Source organism: Juglans regia, chromosome 16 (genome assembly GCF_001411555.2).
Source record: "Juglans regia cultivar Chandler chromosome 16, Walnut 2.0, whole genome shotgun sequence".
Classification (NCBI taxonomy): domain Eukaryota; kingdom Viridiplantae; phylum Streptophyta; class Magnoliopsida; order Fagales; family Juglandaceae; genus Juglans; species Juglans regia.
Window position 1 is genome coordinate 18,752,793 of NC_049916.1, and position 20,640 is coordinate 18,773,432.

Sequence of the window (20,640 nt, forward strand, 5' to 3'; positions counted from 1 at the left end):
AGATTTTATGATTCGAAATAACTATTGTACAATTTACTAAAATATAATGATATATTGTTGGAGTAAAATATGAATAGTATAGAAGATGACTTTTGCTTCCAAAGACAAGAAGACGAATGAGGAAGATTTTGATAAAATAATATAAGAATGTTATAAAAATGGTATGATCTAATTTATTTAAATTCCATATTTTCTTTTATCAAAATCTTCTTAAGCCAACTTCCTATTTTTGGAGACGAGAAATATTCAGATCTTTTTTGTTTTATCATTACAATAGATCTTATAATTTTATGGACAATGTAGCATAAATATTTCAAATTTCTCATATTTTCAAGTAATAATTCAACAACGAAAAGAATTAAATGTTTTGAAAGGGATGAAAGGGTTTAAGAATTTATACATAAGAATGGTGACAAATAGTGAAAAATCTAAAAATTAATTTATAGATATACAAAAGCAAAACGAAAATGATTTTGTACTTTATTTGTGTTATGGATTTCTTAGCTCTGTTAATTATTTGACACAATATAAAAAAAGGATTTTAGAATAGATATAGCATTATTTGATGAATCATGTTTATAAGTGTTTCTTAAGTATCAGTAGATTATAATATATTAATGTGTACATGTGTCATCTATCAACAAAGTTATTTTTAGATGTGTGCATGTTGATTACCTCGCCACTATTATTCATAAAGTCAATTGATGTGCGGCCTAATGTTTCCTCTGCAATTGCACCAAACATAATTGCAGCTAATTTTCCTATACCATCATCGACTTTGACATATATTTGACAACCATTAATAATAAAAATATAGTTATGTGTTAGAATGAATAGAAAACATATGTTAAATTTTTTATGTGAGTGATCAACACTAAAAGTTCGGAGAAAAGATACATACAGTAGTTGTGAAATGCTTGTATGTTTACAGTGATAACAGATAAATGTTTTATTCATAGCTTGTTCCCTTGTTACTTACAATGCTTGACATGTAAAACAAATTTAGTGTAGGTCAACCACATTTATCTTCCATGATTTTATCCGAAATTTTGGCTTCTACATCATATTAATGACAAATATTCAAACACAATCATTCTAAATATTTCATACTTTTTGAAAGTATTGTCATTTAGTTATAACAAAGTGGATTGAATATATTTTTATCGTTACGTGGTAGAAATGAGAATTTATTGTTGAGAATAATATTTTACCGTCATAGATTGTATGGTCTTGAGTAGTTCTACAACATCGCAAATATTGGTTAATGAGTGGAGTCCAACAATTGAGGCAAATGTGTGTCTGGTCCAAACTTTTTATAATTATATCTCTATGCAATGCAACATTATGTGTTGCCTTTAAAATTTATAAAGAAAATGTAAAATAAAGAGAAAAATTATCAAGATGTAAATGCTAAAGTTTGTTTAAAAAATCAAGATCTTAGAAATTAAAATTGGTTCTATATCTTGAAATATATCAATAGAGCAAAAAATTTAAAAATTGCTTATATAATATGGATGAATTGAAAATTAATGATGCAAATAAGTATTACTACTTTTGCAACGATGTTGCGCCAGGAATAAGATGATTGATTGTAAACATACTTGTTGGTCGCGATGACAAAAAAAGTCCTATATTAGAAAAATATATTAGAAATAGTACAAGCATATAATGTAAACGGATGCGCATAGCTAACGTGCAACGACTTTCGTAAAATATAACATCGTTATTTTTTAACAATATTATTGTAAGAACCAACTCTTAAGCATGTTGCAAGAATGACTGGTTTAGTTTCAATAATTTTTTGAATTTGTTCACATCTAACATGCACAAATCGACCCCACATGGTTAAGCATATAGGTTTCAAGCTACAAAATTCAAATAAGAGCATCCAATAGTTTAATGTTGGTAAATAGAATAAGTAATAAACTAACATTGAAAGTTAATTATAATAAATAAATAATTTAAAACATATTTTTATATTTGATCTATCACATATATTTCTTGGAGGATTGTTGGTCCATTCATTAAATTTACTTCTTTAGGTGGCTTCACATGTAACACAATCACCGATAGATCTAATAAATTACATTTAAATTTTTTAATTTTTTAATAAATATAGTTATGAAAAAATTTCAAAATGTTAAATAGAGAATTAGCTATTTCTGCAATTGAATCTTTGTAATTATTAAGTTTAGTAAAGGGAATAGATAATGTTCTAATTTGGTGGCTGGAATTCTTTTTCATCATTTGGAATTTCCTCAATAATCGTCCTTGAGTTCAAAATCTATTGATATTGATATGTTTCGATTATATGTTAGGATCTAACGGCTTCATATAAGTATTACTAATGTAATATGATTGGAACACATGTAAAGTGTTTTGACGTAAACCAATATCCTTGTCAAATATGGTAGCATCTACTCGATTATCTTGTAGAACATAAAATAATATATTTAGTATAATTAGGTTAATTTCTTCTAAAGTTATGTTTTGATCATAAAAAAAAATAAATTACATCTTGATTTGAAAGACTAATATATGATTATTTTCAAAATACTGTTTTATAGTATGGATATGTTTATTTTTTTTAAATATGAAAAATAACAAGTGATATATCTCGAGATAAATTAACATTGATATTTTATTAGTGAATATTGTCCCGTTCGCTTCAGAGATTTGTCCACTATAAGAATTTTCATTTTTCAATTCCTTGCACTTGGCGTGACATCTTTGATAAATGTATAAATTGTCCGCATCTTGTCATGTAAAAAAAAAAGAAATGTATTAATATCTACAATTCATTTTTATGAAATAAGCACAACAAATCAAATAATAGAATAATAAACATAAAGAAATTAAAATAAGTTATACACTCAATTTTATTTATAACCGAAGAACTTGTTTACATGAATAAGAACTCAATTAAACAATTGAATCGAGTTACCTCTACAACATTATGATGAAGACGCCAATTTTAATAATTCTTTATAGACAATATTTTTGTTTAATTTTCTTCGGATCCATCATTTGATTTGGCTTTATTAGAATTTTTACAGAAGCAGCATCATCGGTCTCTCCCTCCCTCTCTCTCTCTCTCTCTAATTTTCAATAAATTTAATTTTGTGAGATAACATTTATTTATATTGCTTTTATTCTTTCAGTATAATGAAGTCTTGGGGAGAGGAGCATTTAATTAGACTGTGTATGGTTCTTAGAACATATCTTAATCAATTCTTTTCTTTATGGTTGTAGTAGTTACTAGTTGGGCTTGTTTAGAAATATATCTAATTCCAAAATTCTCAAATCATCTCATCTTATCTCATTTCCAAACATAATTCAAATACAAAATTTTCAAATTAATCATTACAATTTTCTTAAACTTTCAAACAAAGAATAAAAAATAATTCAACCTTTTCAAATCTTCAAATAAAAATAATATTATAATAATATTTTAACTTTATAAAATTTTTTATTTAATTTTTTTTCTCTCATTTCCCAAAAAAAAAAAAAAAAAAAACTTAGATCAAACTATTTCATTACTGTTCACAAACTATCTTACTACTATTTATAAAAAATTTTATCTCATCTCATTTCACTTCCCAAATGAGAGTTTCTAAAGTCGGTGGTTTTCCAAACTAGAAATTTTATTTTTCTTTTAAGCAAAAATTGTCCTTCGGTCCCTTGTTATTTGTAGATACAAGGCATTTCATGACGTTGGTGGAATAGAAGTTGCTTGGAACTAGGTGAGCATTAATGATGTATTGCAGTCACTAGAACAACTAGAAATATTATATTTAGAGGTTCATCTGCTGAAATCTTTGAAACACGAAAGTATTATCAAGTTCTAAAATTTTTGGGTTGATGATAAGAGCAAGACCATCATTCTAATAACAGAGTTGTTCACGTTTTGTTTGGGTAGTGAGGTATTCTTTAGTATTCTGTGAATAGTAGTAAAAAAGTAATGAAAACGTAATTATAGAATATTGAATAATAATGAATAGTAGTGGAAAGTAATAACAAAATAATGAATAATAGTGAGATATTCGGAGAATACTTGAGATATTCTCAATACCCAAACTACATTTTTTTTTTTTGGTATTGAATAGTAATGAATAGCTGTGAGGTTTTTTTGTACTGTTAGCCATATTTTCTTTCACTTTTATTTTTGGGTTCAATGATAATTTATAGCATACATGGTTTCATTATGTTCTAGATATTGAAAGAAGCCTAAGAATGTTGATATGAAGGCCATCAAGAATTGGGCTAGGCAGGTACTTCAAGGTTTAAGCTATTTGCATGGCCACAATCCTCCAATCCTCCAAAATTGGAGATCTTGGATTGGCAACTGTCTTGTAGCAGCCTACTGCCTGAAGTGTTATTGGTATGGACATCCCTTTATCTGAAAGTGTTATGACTTTGGCCTAACTGTGTACTAGCATTGGTTTCTCTATATACATATGCAAAATCACATCTTTTAAAGATTGATTTTGTATATTTAGAAAAACTTATACATTGGATTATACATCTTTGAACCAAATAATAATAAAAGATTATTATTATTTTTTATTTTTTTTCCTAAAATTATTTTTTCTTGATATGCTTCAAATAAGCAATTATCAAATTATTTTTTCTTGATTACTTCATATAAACAATTATCAATCCCGTTTGGTCCTCTTTGGTTTCTTTGTTTGCGTTGCTGTTAAGAGAGAGAACAAAGGGTAGGAGAGAGAAAAAACAGTAAAATAATGCTGGGAGAGTGAACAGTACTTCTTCAAATTTGAAGAAATACTATTTATAGCTATGTAAAATTTTGAAGATGCACAATCCAATACAGACCAATTTGAGGAGATATTATGCAAATATGAAGATGCATAAGCCACTACTAATGCTAATTGCGGTTTGTTATCTTTTTTTCATTTTTGCACAGGCACACCCGAATTTATGGCTCCCGAGCTTTATGAAAAGGAATACAATGATCTTGTGGACAAATATTCTTTTGGCATGTGCATGCTAGAGATGGTTACCTGTGAATATCCATATAGTGAATGCAAAAATCCAGCTCAAATATACAAGAAGGTCACCTCTGTAAGTTGGCAACTACATGCAATGGACGTAGTGTTTTTATTGGAATCTGTTTGTTTTAGTGCCCCAAAAAGCAGCCTTTGGTTTCCAAAATTCAAGTTTGTTGTGCTTAACGCAACCTACCATCAATTTTTTATTTTTAAGTTGCATCTATAATTAGTTGTGCTTTTTGATTGGATACTTGTATGATTATTTATCTTCATATGTGTATTTGATTTGCTGAATGGTTTTATTGTTCCCATAGAATTAACTTGATCATTTTATTGATTTCCGTTTTTAGATTCTTGATAATGGCCCATGGGGTTACAACTTCATGGGGGTGAAACATGCACCTAGGTGTTCAAATTTCCTGGAGTTTAGCAATTTGGAGGAGGGAGAGACGATTGCTGAGGGAGATCGTGAAAACACCTTTTCATAGGAGATAAGATTTGCGATGTAATTCTGGGCATATTCATTTCACTAAGACAAAATTTCCCATTAATTTGTTTTTGGAGTAACATGTAGAAACTTAATAAGGTCGTTGAAAAAGAAAGTTCCCTAATGTGCAGATAAGAGTATACACCCCAGATGAAGTGGTGAATGAACTGCAAGGAACTGTCAATTTCCAAGGAACTGCAAATCAAAGAAGCAGAGCAATTTCCAGTATGGCATGCAAATATTATTGAAAATAATCACATTCCAGGTTTTCACACAAACTGAAACATTCAAAATGTTTAAAGAATGTACCTCAAATACTCTCAAACACTCTCACTACTATTTTTCACTTTATTATTACTTTTCATCTATTTTTACTACTATTCATTACTTTTCATATACTTTTTACTACTACTTAATATTATATTATTAATTTTTCACTACTATTTACAAACATTCTCAACACTTTTCAGGTATTCTTACTACCCAAACGATCAAGTTTAAAGCAAAATAGTTGAGTAGTAGAAAAACCAAATGAATTATAAACACAATAAGATCACCAATGCTCACTGTTCTTTCCACCAAGTGTCTTTTTTTTTTCTCATTTATTGAAATAGTAAATAAAAAATGGTTAGAGATATTGGGACTGTTAATCAAACTTGCAATGTCTTAGAGGCAATGATCACCTTAATAAAGTGGATGTCTATCTCTAAGTGCTTGGTCTGAGCATGGAATAGCAGATTTGTCGTCAGATAAATAGCACCAATATTGTCACACCATAGCATATACTAGTGGAGCCAGTTGTGGGACATGCAGTTGATGGAATTGGAACTTGGAAGTCTACTATAAAGTGGAGAAGCTACAATGGAGTAGAACATGAAGTGGGGTGAAGTTAGGGCTGTAATCGAACCGAGCCGAGTCGGTCTTTGACTTGTCGAGCTCTGCTCAACTAAAAAAACTTGAGCTTAATATTGAATAAGATTTAATAATTAATAAATTAGATAAATAAAAAATAAAAAACCTAATATTGAATTTGTACAACTAACAAGTAGAACCTCTATTGAATTATAAGATTTTATAAATTTATAAATAATTAATATTTAACTAGTTTATAATTATCCATAATAACAATATATTATATGCCCACATAAATTATTAATACATACACATAATATGATAGCACTTATCTATTTCATATATGGTTTTCACATACTAGTATATGAAATTATTAAATCTTATCGATTAATTATTGTAAAAAAGGGAGAATACATATATCGGTTAAGTAAGCAAAGGGAGAATACATATCCAGAATGAAGTTGAACATCACTTCAAGCAACAAGCCCTTCAAGTGATCACTACACCTCTTACAACACGTAACAATAACAATCTGGAATTCAAAAGATCAAGCTGGGAGGAGATGCAGAAGATGCGGGAGAAAGGGCTACGTTTCAATTGGTGATGAAAGGTTCACACCGAGACACAAGTGTCGGACGCCTCAAGTCTTCCTCCACGAAACAGTGGAAGATGTAAAGTGGGAAGAAACAGAACAATTAAAAGGAAAGCTTCCAGAGTTGCACCTTGAGGATAAGGTTGCTATGGAAGAGGGGAGGAATGATGGAATTGGAACTTGGAAGCCTACTACAAAGTAGAGAAGTCGTAGCAGAGTAGAACACGAAGTGGGATGAAGTTGTGTTTTATTCAAGGAAGAGTTATAATGGCTGTAAGTTGTTTTCTTGCTTTAAACTAGTTCATGTTAATTAGGATTGTTATTGTTGTTCTAATTTGAATAGGAGTAGGATTATTATTTTTATTAGAATATGAGTAGGTTTCTATACATGGTCAGGAGTGCATGACTAACGATTGGATTTTGTAGTTTATTTGATATAATTAGAAAGAATATAAAATGTGTGATTTGTTCCGGCCCTAAGTGGATCACAATTTATCTATTTTTATCGTAGTAAGATCCTAGTTCCATCAACAGTTCACGCAGTAAGGATATATGAAGCCACAGCAATTCCGCAAAGGCATGGCAATGGCTTTGCACTTGGAATCGATACTTGACCTAGACACCATCCATCAGTGTGTCTCGACACCGATGCATCTCTAATTTCTCCACTAACGCGTGAAATCCAAGAATTTCAAATTCTGTTACCAACTTACCATGCATGCTAGCCTAAGGTGTGAAGTCGATGACTCTTGAGAAAGAAACGCTATTGTACATGATGAGTGACATAATCAAATTCGATCAATCCCAGAAATAAAATAGATGTGAAGTGTGAAATCGAGAAACCCCTTCACATTAGCTTTCAGCAGCTAAATGTCAATGCCCAAATCGAGGCTATCACTATCACTAGTATTCATGAATTGAGTCAACTTTAAGAAAGCTCAGCCTGGATCAGTTGACTATCCATAAGATATTGAGAGAGATTATAAATTTATAGATGACTGGCTGTCGGGCTTTCTGCCCGCCACATTTGTGGCTTTTCTATCTGTTTCCTTTATTATGTGCCGTTCATAGTGCTTGTTTGGACCTTTGGTTACGAACTTTTATTTTTTATTTTTTATTTTTTTTATCAGAAAATGAGAGTTTAAGAAACATGAAAACTTCAAACCAAGGCTGCATTTTGATTTTGAAGTGATGTCAGATAATATTAATTAATTTGTAAATAATAATATTTTGTAGATCCTATTGAGATGTGTTTGAATATAAATAGGTTGAAATATGTATTTGAATGTGTAAAGTTATAGTTTGCGATGTGTTTTAACTTTTTATAAGAAGTTGAAAAAGTAGTAGGTCCCATCAATGATTAATTGAGATGAGTTCATCTTCTAAACACAAATGTTAAAACAATTTTTATAGACATCAAAACAAAAATTACTTTAAAAAATAATATTCTAACAATGTTTTAACTCTACCTATCCATTTTCACAAATACCAGTGCAAAACTAATTCTGAAAAATAATTTTATTCATAATTTTCTCTTTCATTTTCATAACCTAACATATGGGATTGGAATTTTTTTTATTATTGTGTTGGGTTTGAGTCATATCAAGTTAGGTATGGATAGTATATAAATTAATTCTAGCCGATCCATTTGATTAAACGTGCCAATCCCTCAACCAAATCTACTAATTTCGTATTCAGTTTGCTGATTTTGACAAAAATCATTAGCTTCCAGCTTGAATGCTTTTATTCAAATGATGATAACCCAAATGCTTGAAAGTTCTTGTAAATTTATGCAAATCCAAAACATAAAGGAATTGATATATTCTAATTAAGGACAAACCAGTCAGTCCTAAACATTAAGATAGTCCAGTGATTTGAATGTAAGATAGACTCTTCTTTTAAATAATAGAATCGAGTGGGAGAGGAAATAATCAGAAAATGCCAATATTTAACGCGGAGTAAAGCCATGATCAGATAATACGACTCGTGTTTAGTTGTTGTATAAGAAAAGGTGAAGAAAAAAGCAAAAAAAACAAAAGAAATAGCATAAACAAAGAGATGGTATAACATAGGAAACAACATAGTTTTTTCCCGAAGACACAATGGCCAAAAACACGGACACGGCAATAGTTGTCGGCACATATATTTGCCAAATCGAGTTCACAGATTGGTCACACACTCGTACACTATTAACTGCGTTCTAATTTCCCGGAACCTTCTTTCAACTTTCAAATTTGCCGGATAGTTAATGAAGTCAATATTCAAAACTCTATTTACAGTTATTTTTTTTATATTTTTTTAATTATTCTTTATTAATATAAAATAACTATTTTAAGAATATATAAAAAATATGTAAAAATGATTGTGTATAACAAAATTAAAATAAAATACTTAATAAAAATTGAAGTTGCCACATGAACCAAGCTTCTTGTTAAAGATATATTCGCAGAGTGGGCCATAGGAGAGGGTCGAGAGGTCCATTTATTTTCTCGTTTATTTTCAGAAAGTATTTTATCTCATATCATTATTATAATTTTTTTAACTGTTAATATAAAATAAAATAAACAATTCAAAATTTTCAAATTTTAAAATAAAAATAATATTAAAAAATATATTTTAACAATACTTTATTCAACTTTTTAATTTTAATCTCAACTCATCTCATCTCTAAAAACAAACGAGCCTAAATCTTTGATTCTGTCTCTTAAATCAAAGAGACTTGTGATATATAAGACATGAAAAGATTTAAGTTGTGTTTGGATGTTGAATTGAGTTGAGTTGAGATAATAAAATATTGTTAAAATATTATTTTTTAATATTATTATTATTTTGAGATTTGAAAAAATTAAATTATTTGTTATATTTTATATTAAAATTTAAAAAAATTATAATGATGAATTGAAATGAATTTATGAAGCAAACAAAGCCGACTTGTAAGGATTCAGTTTTGTTTAAGATAATTCGAATTAATATTATTTAATAATTTAAATAAAAAAGAAAGATATAAATATTTTTGTAATAATAGCAGATGTGGTTAGCTTTCGCATCAGTAATATATATAATATATTTAATATAACAAAATGCAAACTTATGGATATGGATATATATTTAATGAATTATTTTCTGCATTCATTTTTAAGTTACCTAAGGAGACTCCGGATTGCAAGAAAGAAACTTTCAACCACAATCATAACCTGAGAGAAAAAGGAAAAGGAAAAGAAATAAATGTTGATGAAGTCTTCCCTTTGACCCTATCTTACTATAATATTTCAACCACATACTTTTTTCTGTGTGTCGCATCTGGAATTTATTATTTGACTATAATGTGTCCAATTTTACTCTTCTGCCCAACAATTTTTTTTTTTTATTTTTTTTGAAACATTCTGCCCATAATACAGTTCGAAAGAGTAACCACACAAAATATAATAGCATGGATTGATTTAAAGAGCAAGGTCTTAATCCGAATAATTAAGAAATACATTTAACAAGTACATGCTATTTTTATGTTACATCTATTTCTTAAGAGAAATATTTACGTGTCGTTTGTATAGTAAGTTGAAATGAGATGAATTGAAAACTGAATAAAATATTGTTAAAATATTATTATAGTTTTAAAATTTAAAATATTTAAAATATTTATTATATTTTATGTAAAAATTTAAAAGAGTTGTAATAAAGAGATGAGATTAAATTAGATAAAATAAAACACTTTCACTATCCAAACGAAGTCTTAGTCTACACGTGATTACATAATAAAAAACTTATATATTGAGGTGGTCTAATGTGATCTCATATCGTAAAACTCTTTTTTTATATAAAATAGACCTAATGTATTAAATTTAATCATGCCCATATGTAAATTGTTTTATGAAAAAATTGTATATAGACCTACACTTCCTTCTTTATAAAGAAGCTTCTATCTCAATTTTTAAGTTAGAGTTTTAAAAATAAGAAATAATATATATATATATATATATATATATATATATAAAAGTCTCAAATGTACAGGCTTCATGCAAATCATTTATACAAAAGTGGATCATACCATAAAAAAGTGTGAAAATTTCACTTTTTTTTTATGAGATTCATATTTTTATAAAAGATTTATACATTTAAAACTTCTGCATAACATTAGTCTTTAAAAATATATATAAATGTCTCATTGTATCTAGAGGAAGTATATAATAATTAAATTTAATTATTTTTATTAAGACAGTTTAACGCGTAAACAAGCTGTATAAATGGCGTCCCTGTCATTCTGTCATTGTTCTTTTTCTGGCCATTTGTACACAAAATGCTAGGAAAGATAAAAGGAATGACAACTAACTACAAACACTGTTTTGAAATTGTCAGAGACAAAATCCCAAATGCCACACGACAGAGAATACCTCTAATCTCTAGCATACACAGAGAATAGAACGGCTTCTGTTTCTATGTAATCTCCTGCAGAACCTACCTTACGCATGATCATGGCTGTCATGATGCTTCAGACGCGTCTTTCTCTGCACCTTTTCTTTGCGTTTCTCATTTCTGCGCTTCCTCTCTCCCAATGTCAATACGGTTCTCCTCAAAATATCGAGACTTTCTATCCTTTTGAAGCTCCATCTCCATCTCCGGCCCCAGCACCCGCCCACCCTACGCCGACATCGCCATGGGGAGTCTCACCGCAAACGGCACCGAAGTCATCGACAAATAATAAGATTGTAATAGCAGTAGCCGGTACCGCAGTAAGCACTCTGGTTCTTTCGGGGTTACTCTTCTTTTTGATCCGCAGGTGCGTTGCTGCGAGACGCGGAAGAGAGAAAGATCTTACTGCTTCCAACGAAGATCGACCTGCAGGGCAGCGCAATGAGTCTCCGAGGTTTGATGGGGATCTTAACGGGTTCGTTGTTGATGAAAATGGTTTGGATGTGCTTTATTGGAAGGAAATTGAAGGGGAAAGCTCCACGAAGAATCTGCGTAAAGGGGAATTATCTAATTCAAAAAAGGAAGAAGAAGAAGAGAAGAAAGAACTAAAGCAAGATTCAGGGACGTCTGAGCCTATGCAAGAAGTCCCTCTGCTCCGAGGGAAGTCTTCAACTTCTCACATTAAAGTTGTACCAGAAGAGGATAATAACCCGAATCCTGAGGAGCCAAAACCACCGCCTCCGCCTCCACCGCCACCTGTATCGTCTTTTTTGGCAATTTCTAGGGCTGCACCGCCTCCCCCACCACCAATTCCGGGTAAGAAAACTACCACAACACCACCACCTAAGGCAGGTAGTTTGAACTCATCATCAAAACAGCCCCCGGCGCCACCAAAAGGGATGCCAAGTGACAATAAACCAGGAGACCCTTCGTCTGGAACCGTAAAAATGAAGCCACTGCATTGGGATAAGGTCAATACTAATACAAATCATTCCATGGTGTGGGACAAAATCGATCGTGGTTCTTTTAGGTAATTGTGATAAATTAATTTGCATGTTGGGATTCGGATAGATTATATGTTTCTCTCACCTTTGGCCGGTTTTGCTGACTCCAAATAATATCAAATTTGATCATTCAGGTTTGATGGGGATCTCATGGAACACCTCTTCGGCTATGTTGCCACCAACCGATTGTCTCCTCAAAGAAACAATAACTCAATGGATCGAGGCAATCCCAATTCTGATTTACCAGCACAGATATTTATCCTCGAACCTCGAAGATCACAGAACATTGCGATTGTTCTAAAATCTCTGGCGATCTCTCTGGAAGGAATCCTTGATGCAGTCACTGAAGGCCAAGGCCTTGATGCAGATACCCTTGAAAAGCTGACCAGAGCTGCCCCAACCGACGAAGAACAGTCCCAGATCCTAAAATATGATGGAGACCCCACAAGACTAGCTAATGCTGAATCCTTCCTCTACCACCTCCTGAAAGCTGTTCCATCAGCTTTTACTCATCTCAATGCCATGCTTTTCAGATTGAATTATGACTCGGAGATTCTTCAGCTTAAGGAAACTATACAAACGCTAGAATTAGGCTGCAACGAGCTTAGAACGCGAGGGCTGTTTATGAAACTGTTGGAAGCAATCCTGAAGGCTGGCAATCGCATGAATGCGGGTACTGCCCGTGGGAATGCTCAAGCCTTCAATCTTAATGCTCTTAGAAAGCTCTCTGATGTTAAAAGTACCGATGGAAAGACCACCTTACTCCATTTTGTTGTGGAAGAAGTAGTTCGGTCCGAGGGAAAAAAGTGTGTTATGAACAGGAACCATAGCTTGAAGCGCAGCAGCAGCCGTAGCAGCAACAGCAGCTCTAATCATGACAGTTCAAAAGCAAAGGAAGAAAGAGACAAGGAATATAAAATGCTTGGATTACCAATTGTGGGAGGCCTCAGTGCTGAGTTCTCTAATGTAAAGAAAGCAGCCACTATTGATTATGACACCTTCGCGGGCATGATCTCAGCTTTGACAGCCCGTGCAGCAGAAATTCGAGCACTTGTGTCTCAATGTGCCAATGATAGAGGAGGGTTTGCGAGAGAGATGAAAGTTTTTCTTGAAGAAGCGGAAGAAGAACTAAAGGTATTGGGAGAGGAAGAAACAAGGGTAATGGAGCTTGTCAAGACAACGACAGAATATTATCAAGCAGGAGCTTCAAAGGACAAGGGAGCATTCCCACTTCAACTATTTGTTATAGTAAAAGATTTTCTTGGGATGGTTGATCAGGCCTGTGTTGAAATTGCACGAACCCTACAGAGGCAGAAGACATCGACAGCAACAGCATTGGGATCAACATCACCAAAGTCGCCGCCTTTAAAGACCGCCGTGAGGTTCCCTAACTTGCCCGAATATTTCATGTCGGATAAGTCAAGGAGTAGTTCTAGTGAATCAGATGATTTGTGAATTAGGTACTTTATCATGCAAGATTGTTCGATAGGAAAAGTAGAAGAATTGTGTTCACTGTAGATATGCTACACAGGATTTAAATTGTGAAATGGACAGCTCAAAGTGAATTTTATCAAATTCTTGACTAAAACCCTTCAAGTCATTGGAAGGTCAGAGCATTTATAAACTCAAAAATTAAAAAAAAAAAAAATAGTCATGCACATGCAGGTTTAATGTTGATTCTTCTAAAACACAGTTAAGGATGCGAGGGAATGAGTTAATTATGTTCATACCCAAGGCCTATTTCTGGGTCAATTCTTTTGTAGGCACCAGGTAAAGGAAGTTATTTTTACAGATCAAAACGTCCAAATGAACAGACTGATATTTCTTTATAAAGACCTTCATCTCAACGCTGATATGCTTGAACCATATATAATACAACAAGAACTTATGAAACCGTCGAAATGAGAGGAAAAGAGGAATTGGTTGGATTTTTATGAAAAATCTTCAGTGGCAGGTCATCCGGTTCCTGTTCTATATATTATACCTGAGTAATGCTATGTACAGTTGTAGAGTGTTTAAGCAATCATTTTGAAAAAGAGTGAGATTCACTATTAAAATATTAATTTTTTTTTCATGTGAATCTCGCATTTACTCACTTTTTTTAAAGGAATTACGCAGCGCTTTCACACTCCACGATTTCAAATAACATTTCTCATTATACCTTCCACCTTATATTATTCAATTTTTGAATGGAAGTGTACTGGGGGTTCTGGTTTCAAGCCTTGCTAGGTACAAGCGATTTGGCGCATCAAACAACGTACTGACACATAGCCTTTTTTATTGAAAGAAAAATAAAAGAAGAAAAATTTTTGAGAGAAGGTCCTCTCTCTCTCATGAAAATCATTTACATCTTCAATTCGTACTGTTTCATTAAACGAATACCCTACATGTTAACATCGATGCACGATTTGGTACACGAACTCGCTTGCAAAAAGACTTTTCCTCTTGTTCCACAGTCACATTTTGCACTCAATCCGCTAAGATGGCATTCGCCATCTAAATCCTCCTGCTATATTCTAATATTTCTTGGTCCATGGGAATTAGGATATATCAATTGATTATGCCCATTGTTCCCAAAAAATGGAAAAGATTGTATCACAGACCCAAAGATTGAACCCAAAGATTTTCATCAAAAAGATTGTTGAACCCCAATAAATCTAAACAGAAAACTCGATCGTTCCACCATGTCACACATTGGCAATCTATAATCTTAATAAAATTAAATTTTAGTGTTACATGTAGTCCGTATTATAAAAAAGACCAAAAATCATATATAGTACACATATTTATAAATTTATTTATTTGCTTTATCCAAATTTGGTTTGAGAGAGCAAAAGCAAGGCGAGGGAGTGTCAATGGAAGGTAGCAGTGTCCCAACCTCTTTAATATCTCCTGCACAGTACTTATAATATGCCGTACATACACAAGAAGACTCATGATATGGGTTCTCTCTTCTGGCCATTGATCAGGAATGAAGTCTGCACCTCATAAGTAATATATATTATGCCACGATTCCATACTGAGAAGAAATTCCTTTATGCAAATCTTTCCTTATGCACCCAACCATTTAGCTTCGAAAGCAAGAAGTATATCTTTAGAACATGAAGTACAACTTTCCGAAGAACATCACTCACCATGAATCGCATTTTTCAATACTTCCTGCATAATTTGATAAAGTAACATATAAATTCATGGCTGATAAAAACTAAGGACGGTATTGAAATATAGATGTATGCACTTCAAAATTTTCATTCTTGATCTCAAGTATCTGAACATATAGAAAGCTCCTGACTCAATGATCTAAATGACAGGGAACTGAAGGTTGGCTTATCCGACTTGGGAATTCCTTTAGTAAAAAGGTCATATAATTGCATCAAGATCCATGGAAGAATGGCTTCTCACTACCGCTAAAATGGTTTCAACCAAGTATCTGCATGATGACTTCTATGTCCATGCAATACCTTCACCGTTCAAGTCAGTCCACACAATCTCGGGCACCGCAAGTATCCTCCTCAAAACCTACTTGTCCCCCCCGTTAGGAGAAACTGTGTTTGCATTGTAGCAATCCCAAGCCATATAGTGCTACAAAACTGGCTCTGATACCACAAAAGGACTGGACATATTTGGGACTATCCGTGATAACTTCTCTATAGTCTAGATCAACTTGGTATACACTCAATGTGGGACAATACATGCTTGCAGAATATACTCACACAATCCAAGATAACATGATGACTTCACAAATCCAAGTCCAGACAAGAAAACATGAGGCATTTTCTTATATCACGTATAATCAGATTTTCTGGAGTTCAGGAGAAAAGAAAGAAACTGATCTTGAATATTAATACATAGCTAAAAGCAAAAGTTGAGTGGAGGCAATTCTCCAGTGGTTATGCGAAATTGCTGCTATTCAAAACTATGGAACACCTCTAATGCCTGATTTTCCACATGATTATGTACTCACATTCCTCCCATGCCTACGATTCTACAAAATGCATACTGTTGGAGGAAAGAAAGCAAAAAGTAGAACAAAATGGTTAACAGTGAGAAACCATCATGTTTATTGGGACTACTTAATGTGATGCCAACTTGACAGAATACTTTTAACAGTAAAGAAAGATAGAAGAATGCTGTGGAACACTTGTACTAGTTGACTTAATTAGGGACTCAAGTTTCTTTATTAAATCCCCACAATTAAAAAAAAAATCAAGTGAAACACTTAATTTAAAATACAGATAAAGGAAAAAAGAAAGAAATGGATTGCAATGAAATGATAAGAGGCACAGAGACATGCTATACCTTATCTGAAATACTTTTTGAAACTTTTAATCCCCCATAAAAGGCAGGCAATGGTGTGGCTTTAAAATTAGAGCTCTGTCTTAATTTTCTGATCTCAGCTCCTTTTTCCACCTGCATCAAGCATAGGGTGTTGATTATTTGAGGAGCCATCCTCCTAATTCTCAGCTCCTTCTTCGGATAAACTAATGCTAGTAATAGTTGCTCATAGAAAATGATTGCTTGAGGACATCCTTTGAATTAGATCGCTCAACAGGGAATTATATGTGCTCTTTAAACAGAACTCATCATAAATCAAGTTTACCTTTGGTTTTGATTGAAGGCCAGTCCTTGCTGCCTCTTTGGCATTCGACTTCTCCTCCAATTTCTTTGAAAGCTAAAAATAAATTGGTAAAAAGAGATTACAATATATTCAGTTAAGACAGCATTGTATCTTCAATAGTTCAAAAATGCATGAAATAAGAGGATTTTGGGGGGTGTCAATGGGTACCTCCTTTCTTTTCTCTGCTCTTTCATCACTTCTCAAGTGAAAAGATGAAGGGGCCGCCTTAGCACATTTTTTATCCACGCCACCTACTTTTAGTGACCTATTCCATGACAACAATGAAATATTCAACTTACCATAAAAGAAAACTCAAATAATTCAAAAAAATAACCATCCCTAATAATAATGCAAAATATTTAAGGGGACAAGCCACTTTATGTACACGAGTGTTGGACAGGAAAATAAATCAATAGAAGAAGCATAGTTGAAGCAAGGACATTTGGGAATACCCCAGAAGGAAATTTTTCCCTACTTAATCTTCATTTACACCGCACCAACCGCCTTTCATCACAAGGGTGTGGAAGCAGACCTTGGGGAATGCCCGCAGCAACCAGTAATTAACAAAAATAGTGAGAATTGGATCTCCTTGCACATTTGTGTGGGACTGGAGGCGCCTACAGCTAAGATTTGACAATTCATAATTGTGATAAGAGTCTCGGGGTAGAGATGGTTCATATTTTAGTAGGTGAAGTAGTGCCTCAATTGGTGAACGATTAGTTATAAACCTTGGAGGATATATTATTACGAGCCATACTTAGCATTCAGGTGTCTGCTTTATATGATTGGACATAACCCGTCCCAAATAAAATTGAACCTATTCAGATTTCACCATTTGCTCTATCCTTGTTCTGTTTTGTTTAGATCAGAAAAAATAACATAGTTCAAAGCAAACAGATCAAATATGAAAGGCAGACGGAAAATCATAAACCAAATATTCTGGAGATGCAAGTATCACATACTGAGAGCAAAAAACTAAACTGCACAATACAAACACAGAAGTATGCAATGGTTGATATACTCATGCTGAGGAAAGTGTGAAGACAGAACAATACCCTTGATTCTCTTTTCGTGGAGTCATAGAAGATGAAACCCTTGGTTCTGTCCCCTTTATTGGCACCTAAGAAAAATAAATGTTCCACAAAATGAAAAATCTGAAGTTAGATTAGTTGATCATAGCCTTTTATCAGCAAGAAAAAAGTAGTTGTTGAAAAGGTCGCTGCCTTTTCGTTAATATGATAAACCTGCTTTGGATCAGAAGCTCTCTCTTCACCAGAAGATTTCGGTTGGTTGATATTTTTCTGAAATGTTTTAAATGCTCGTTTGACAATATCCTTGTCCCCCATCTCCTCCATAATGAAAGATTTCCGAGTCATCCTAAGGGAAGATTGATTAGAATCTGTAGGATCCAAGCTAAGGGACGCATGCAGAGACTTTGGAGCAACTTTCTTGCTTTCACCAGTAGAAGGATTTTTGCTCCTAGGTAAAGATGAATAATTTCCCTTCTTTGTTGAAGATTGTGATGCAGATGACGCAGTGGGAGTTAGTATAAGCTTTGACACTTTAGGGGTGGAAATATGTGATGTTTTCGTCCCGGGTGACACTGGTTTCTTCTTTAACCTGGTCACAGTTCTCTCCTCATTCACTGAAGTAACCTGTACAAACAAACCTATGAATAATATGAGACACCAGATCCAACCAAAAACCCTAAGTTTCAATACATCTAAGTTCCCCAATAAAGATCAATTAGTAAGAGAAATCAAGCACTTCACCTTCTTAAATTCCTTGGGATGGTGGTTCAACATCACGTTTTCTACTTTAACGTGTGTAGCATGTCCCATTTCATTGTTACAATTGTGTGAAACTTCCTTCATGTCTTGAGATTCAACCACGGCAGATTCCTCTTCTTCTTTTACCAAAACCGGTTCTTTTGACTTGGGGATATCTACTGTACAACCTATTTCTTCTTTCACTCCCTCAGATGCTGACCTTTGACTTTCTGTACTGATTGCAGCATCCTCCTTCAGATCATCCACTTGGGTGCTAATCACCTCACTGATCAAATTGATTTGTTGCATAGCAACGTCTTCTGCAGAACAGTGGCGATCAGATACATCAAATTCGGAACCAGCACCACAAGCATTTACGGTCAGATCTACACCATTTTGATTTTCTGCCCTCAAGGAATCGTCTTCCATTTGCTTTTCTTGCTCCATTATCTCAGCTTTGCGAGCAGCAATCTTCCTGTAATGGGCTTCGAAGTAGGCCGCCTTCTTAGCCACCGATCCGGGTGTAGCACACTTCTCAACTTCTTCCAAGTACTTGTTGGGCGAGAAAGTTGACCATTTCTCCCAAGAAAGCGAATCATTCTCAAACCTACCGAATGAAACGGACACTTCAAATCCAGGTTTCGAGGCAGCCGTCTCTCCTGTCTGTTCATATATCAAAGAAAAGCCAAAACCCAATCATATTTTCAAGCAAAGAAACAGAACGGCATCTCGGAATAACAAAAACAGTGTGGACATTTAGCAACCTCGGATACATAATCACTCAATAAGCCACAAAACAAACAACATGAAAAAAGAAAACCAAACAAAGAACTCGCTTTTTTACAGATTTGAAGGACAGATTTATGCGCACCTTATCTTCATATCTGGGAACATCCACTATTGATTCACCCATCTGAGTGACAGGACTCCCGGTTGAATTTCCAGCTACCACGCCAAGACGCAAAACTGTCTATACCATAGGCTCCAGTTTGTGACTAGCACAGGCAGACCCTCAGTTCAATGGATCTCACTTAAAGATCGAGATTCGAGAATGGGCAAATTCAATACAGAGACAAAAAGAACACACTAAACAAATGCAAGCAACGAAGGAAAAGATGACATGTCCACGTGTTGTGTTCCACATTTCTAGTCCTTTTTCCTTTTTACCCCAACACTCATTTACCACCAAGCGTTTTCCAGAAAATGACAAACATGTCCGCTTATGGAACTTCTGAAAAGACCCTACATGATAATCCAATCAACAACAGTGAAAAAAGAAAATCGATGACCCAAATCATATTTCCAAAACATGATTTGGCTTTCACTATTTTATAGCCAATATAAAAAGTCAAAAACTATTGTGAGAGAAAAATATGATTCTTGAGAGAAAAAGAGAACTTTTGGAGCAGTATTTGGTAAGCTTTTAATGAGGACATCTAGCTTAGTTGGGCTCAATTATGAAGTTTCAACAGAACAAAGTCGGCACGTTAAAGGAACTGAGATATCACAACCAATTTATCGCCATTTTCTACGAGAAAAAAAAAAACCCTTAAGATCTCTTAAGCAGCAGGGCTCGAGAGAAGGACACAGTAACCCAAAAACATCGACTAGATCATCAACCATGAAAAAGATGCAAATGGTGAGGAAGGCCCACTTCGAAAAGCAGTGAATGACAGGCTTGTCTGAACTAAATAATCAAGACTTCCATGGCCTTAGCTGGACCGCACGATTGAGTTGGTTGAACAAGACGACAGCAAAAGCATTATGCTGTCTGAGAAATATCCAGCGGAAAATGGCACCGTATGATTTGTTGCTGAGCTTTATACGTTGTCCCTTCTTATAGAAGGATGGCCAAAACGAAGAAATTGTACGTCAAACCATTCGCAACAGGTTGGCCAA

At 33.5% G+C, this 20,640-nt stretch overlaps 2 protein-coding genes across 2 annotated transcripts; one reads left to right on the top strand and one right to left on the bottom strand.

Annotated features, from left to right (window-relative positions):
• The first annotated feature begins 11,231 nt into the window (after positions 1-11,231).
• On the top strand, positions 11,232-13,900 carry LOC108989824 (formin-like protein 8). Its single transcript, XM_018963579.2, has 2 exons — positions 11,232-12,380; positions 12,489-13,900. Exons 1-2 carry the CDS (start codon positions 11,407-11,409, stop codon positions 13,807-13,809), a joined length of 2,295 nt encoding a protein of 764 aa, XP_018819124.1. The 5' UTR covers positions 11,232-11,406; the 3' UTR covers positions 13,810-13,900.
• Positions 13,901-15,039: 1,139 nt separating this feature from the next.
• On the bottom strand, positions 15,040-20,028 carry LOC108989825 (protein WVD2-like 7). The gene is made up of 8 exons (XM_018963580.2): positions 19,613-20,028; positions 18,745-19,404; positions 18,217-18,627; positions 18,028-18,092; positions 17,141-17,237; positions 16,955-17,026; positions 16,654-16,764; positions 15,040-15,513 (listed from the first exon to the last, which is right to left on the bottom strand). The coding sequence occupies exons 1-8, from the start codon at positions 19,652-19,654 to the stop codon at positions 15,481-15,483; spliced, it is 1,491 nt and encodes a 496-aa protein (XP_018819125.1). The 5' UTR covers positions 19,655-20,028; the 3' UTR covers positions 15,040-15,480.
• Between the last annotated feature and the right edge of the window lie 612 nt (positions 20,029-20,640).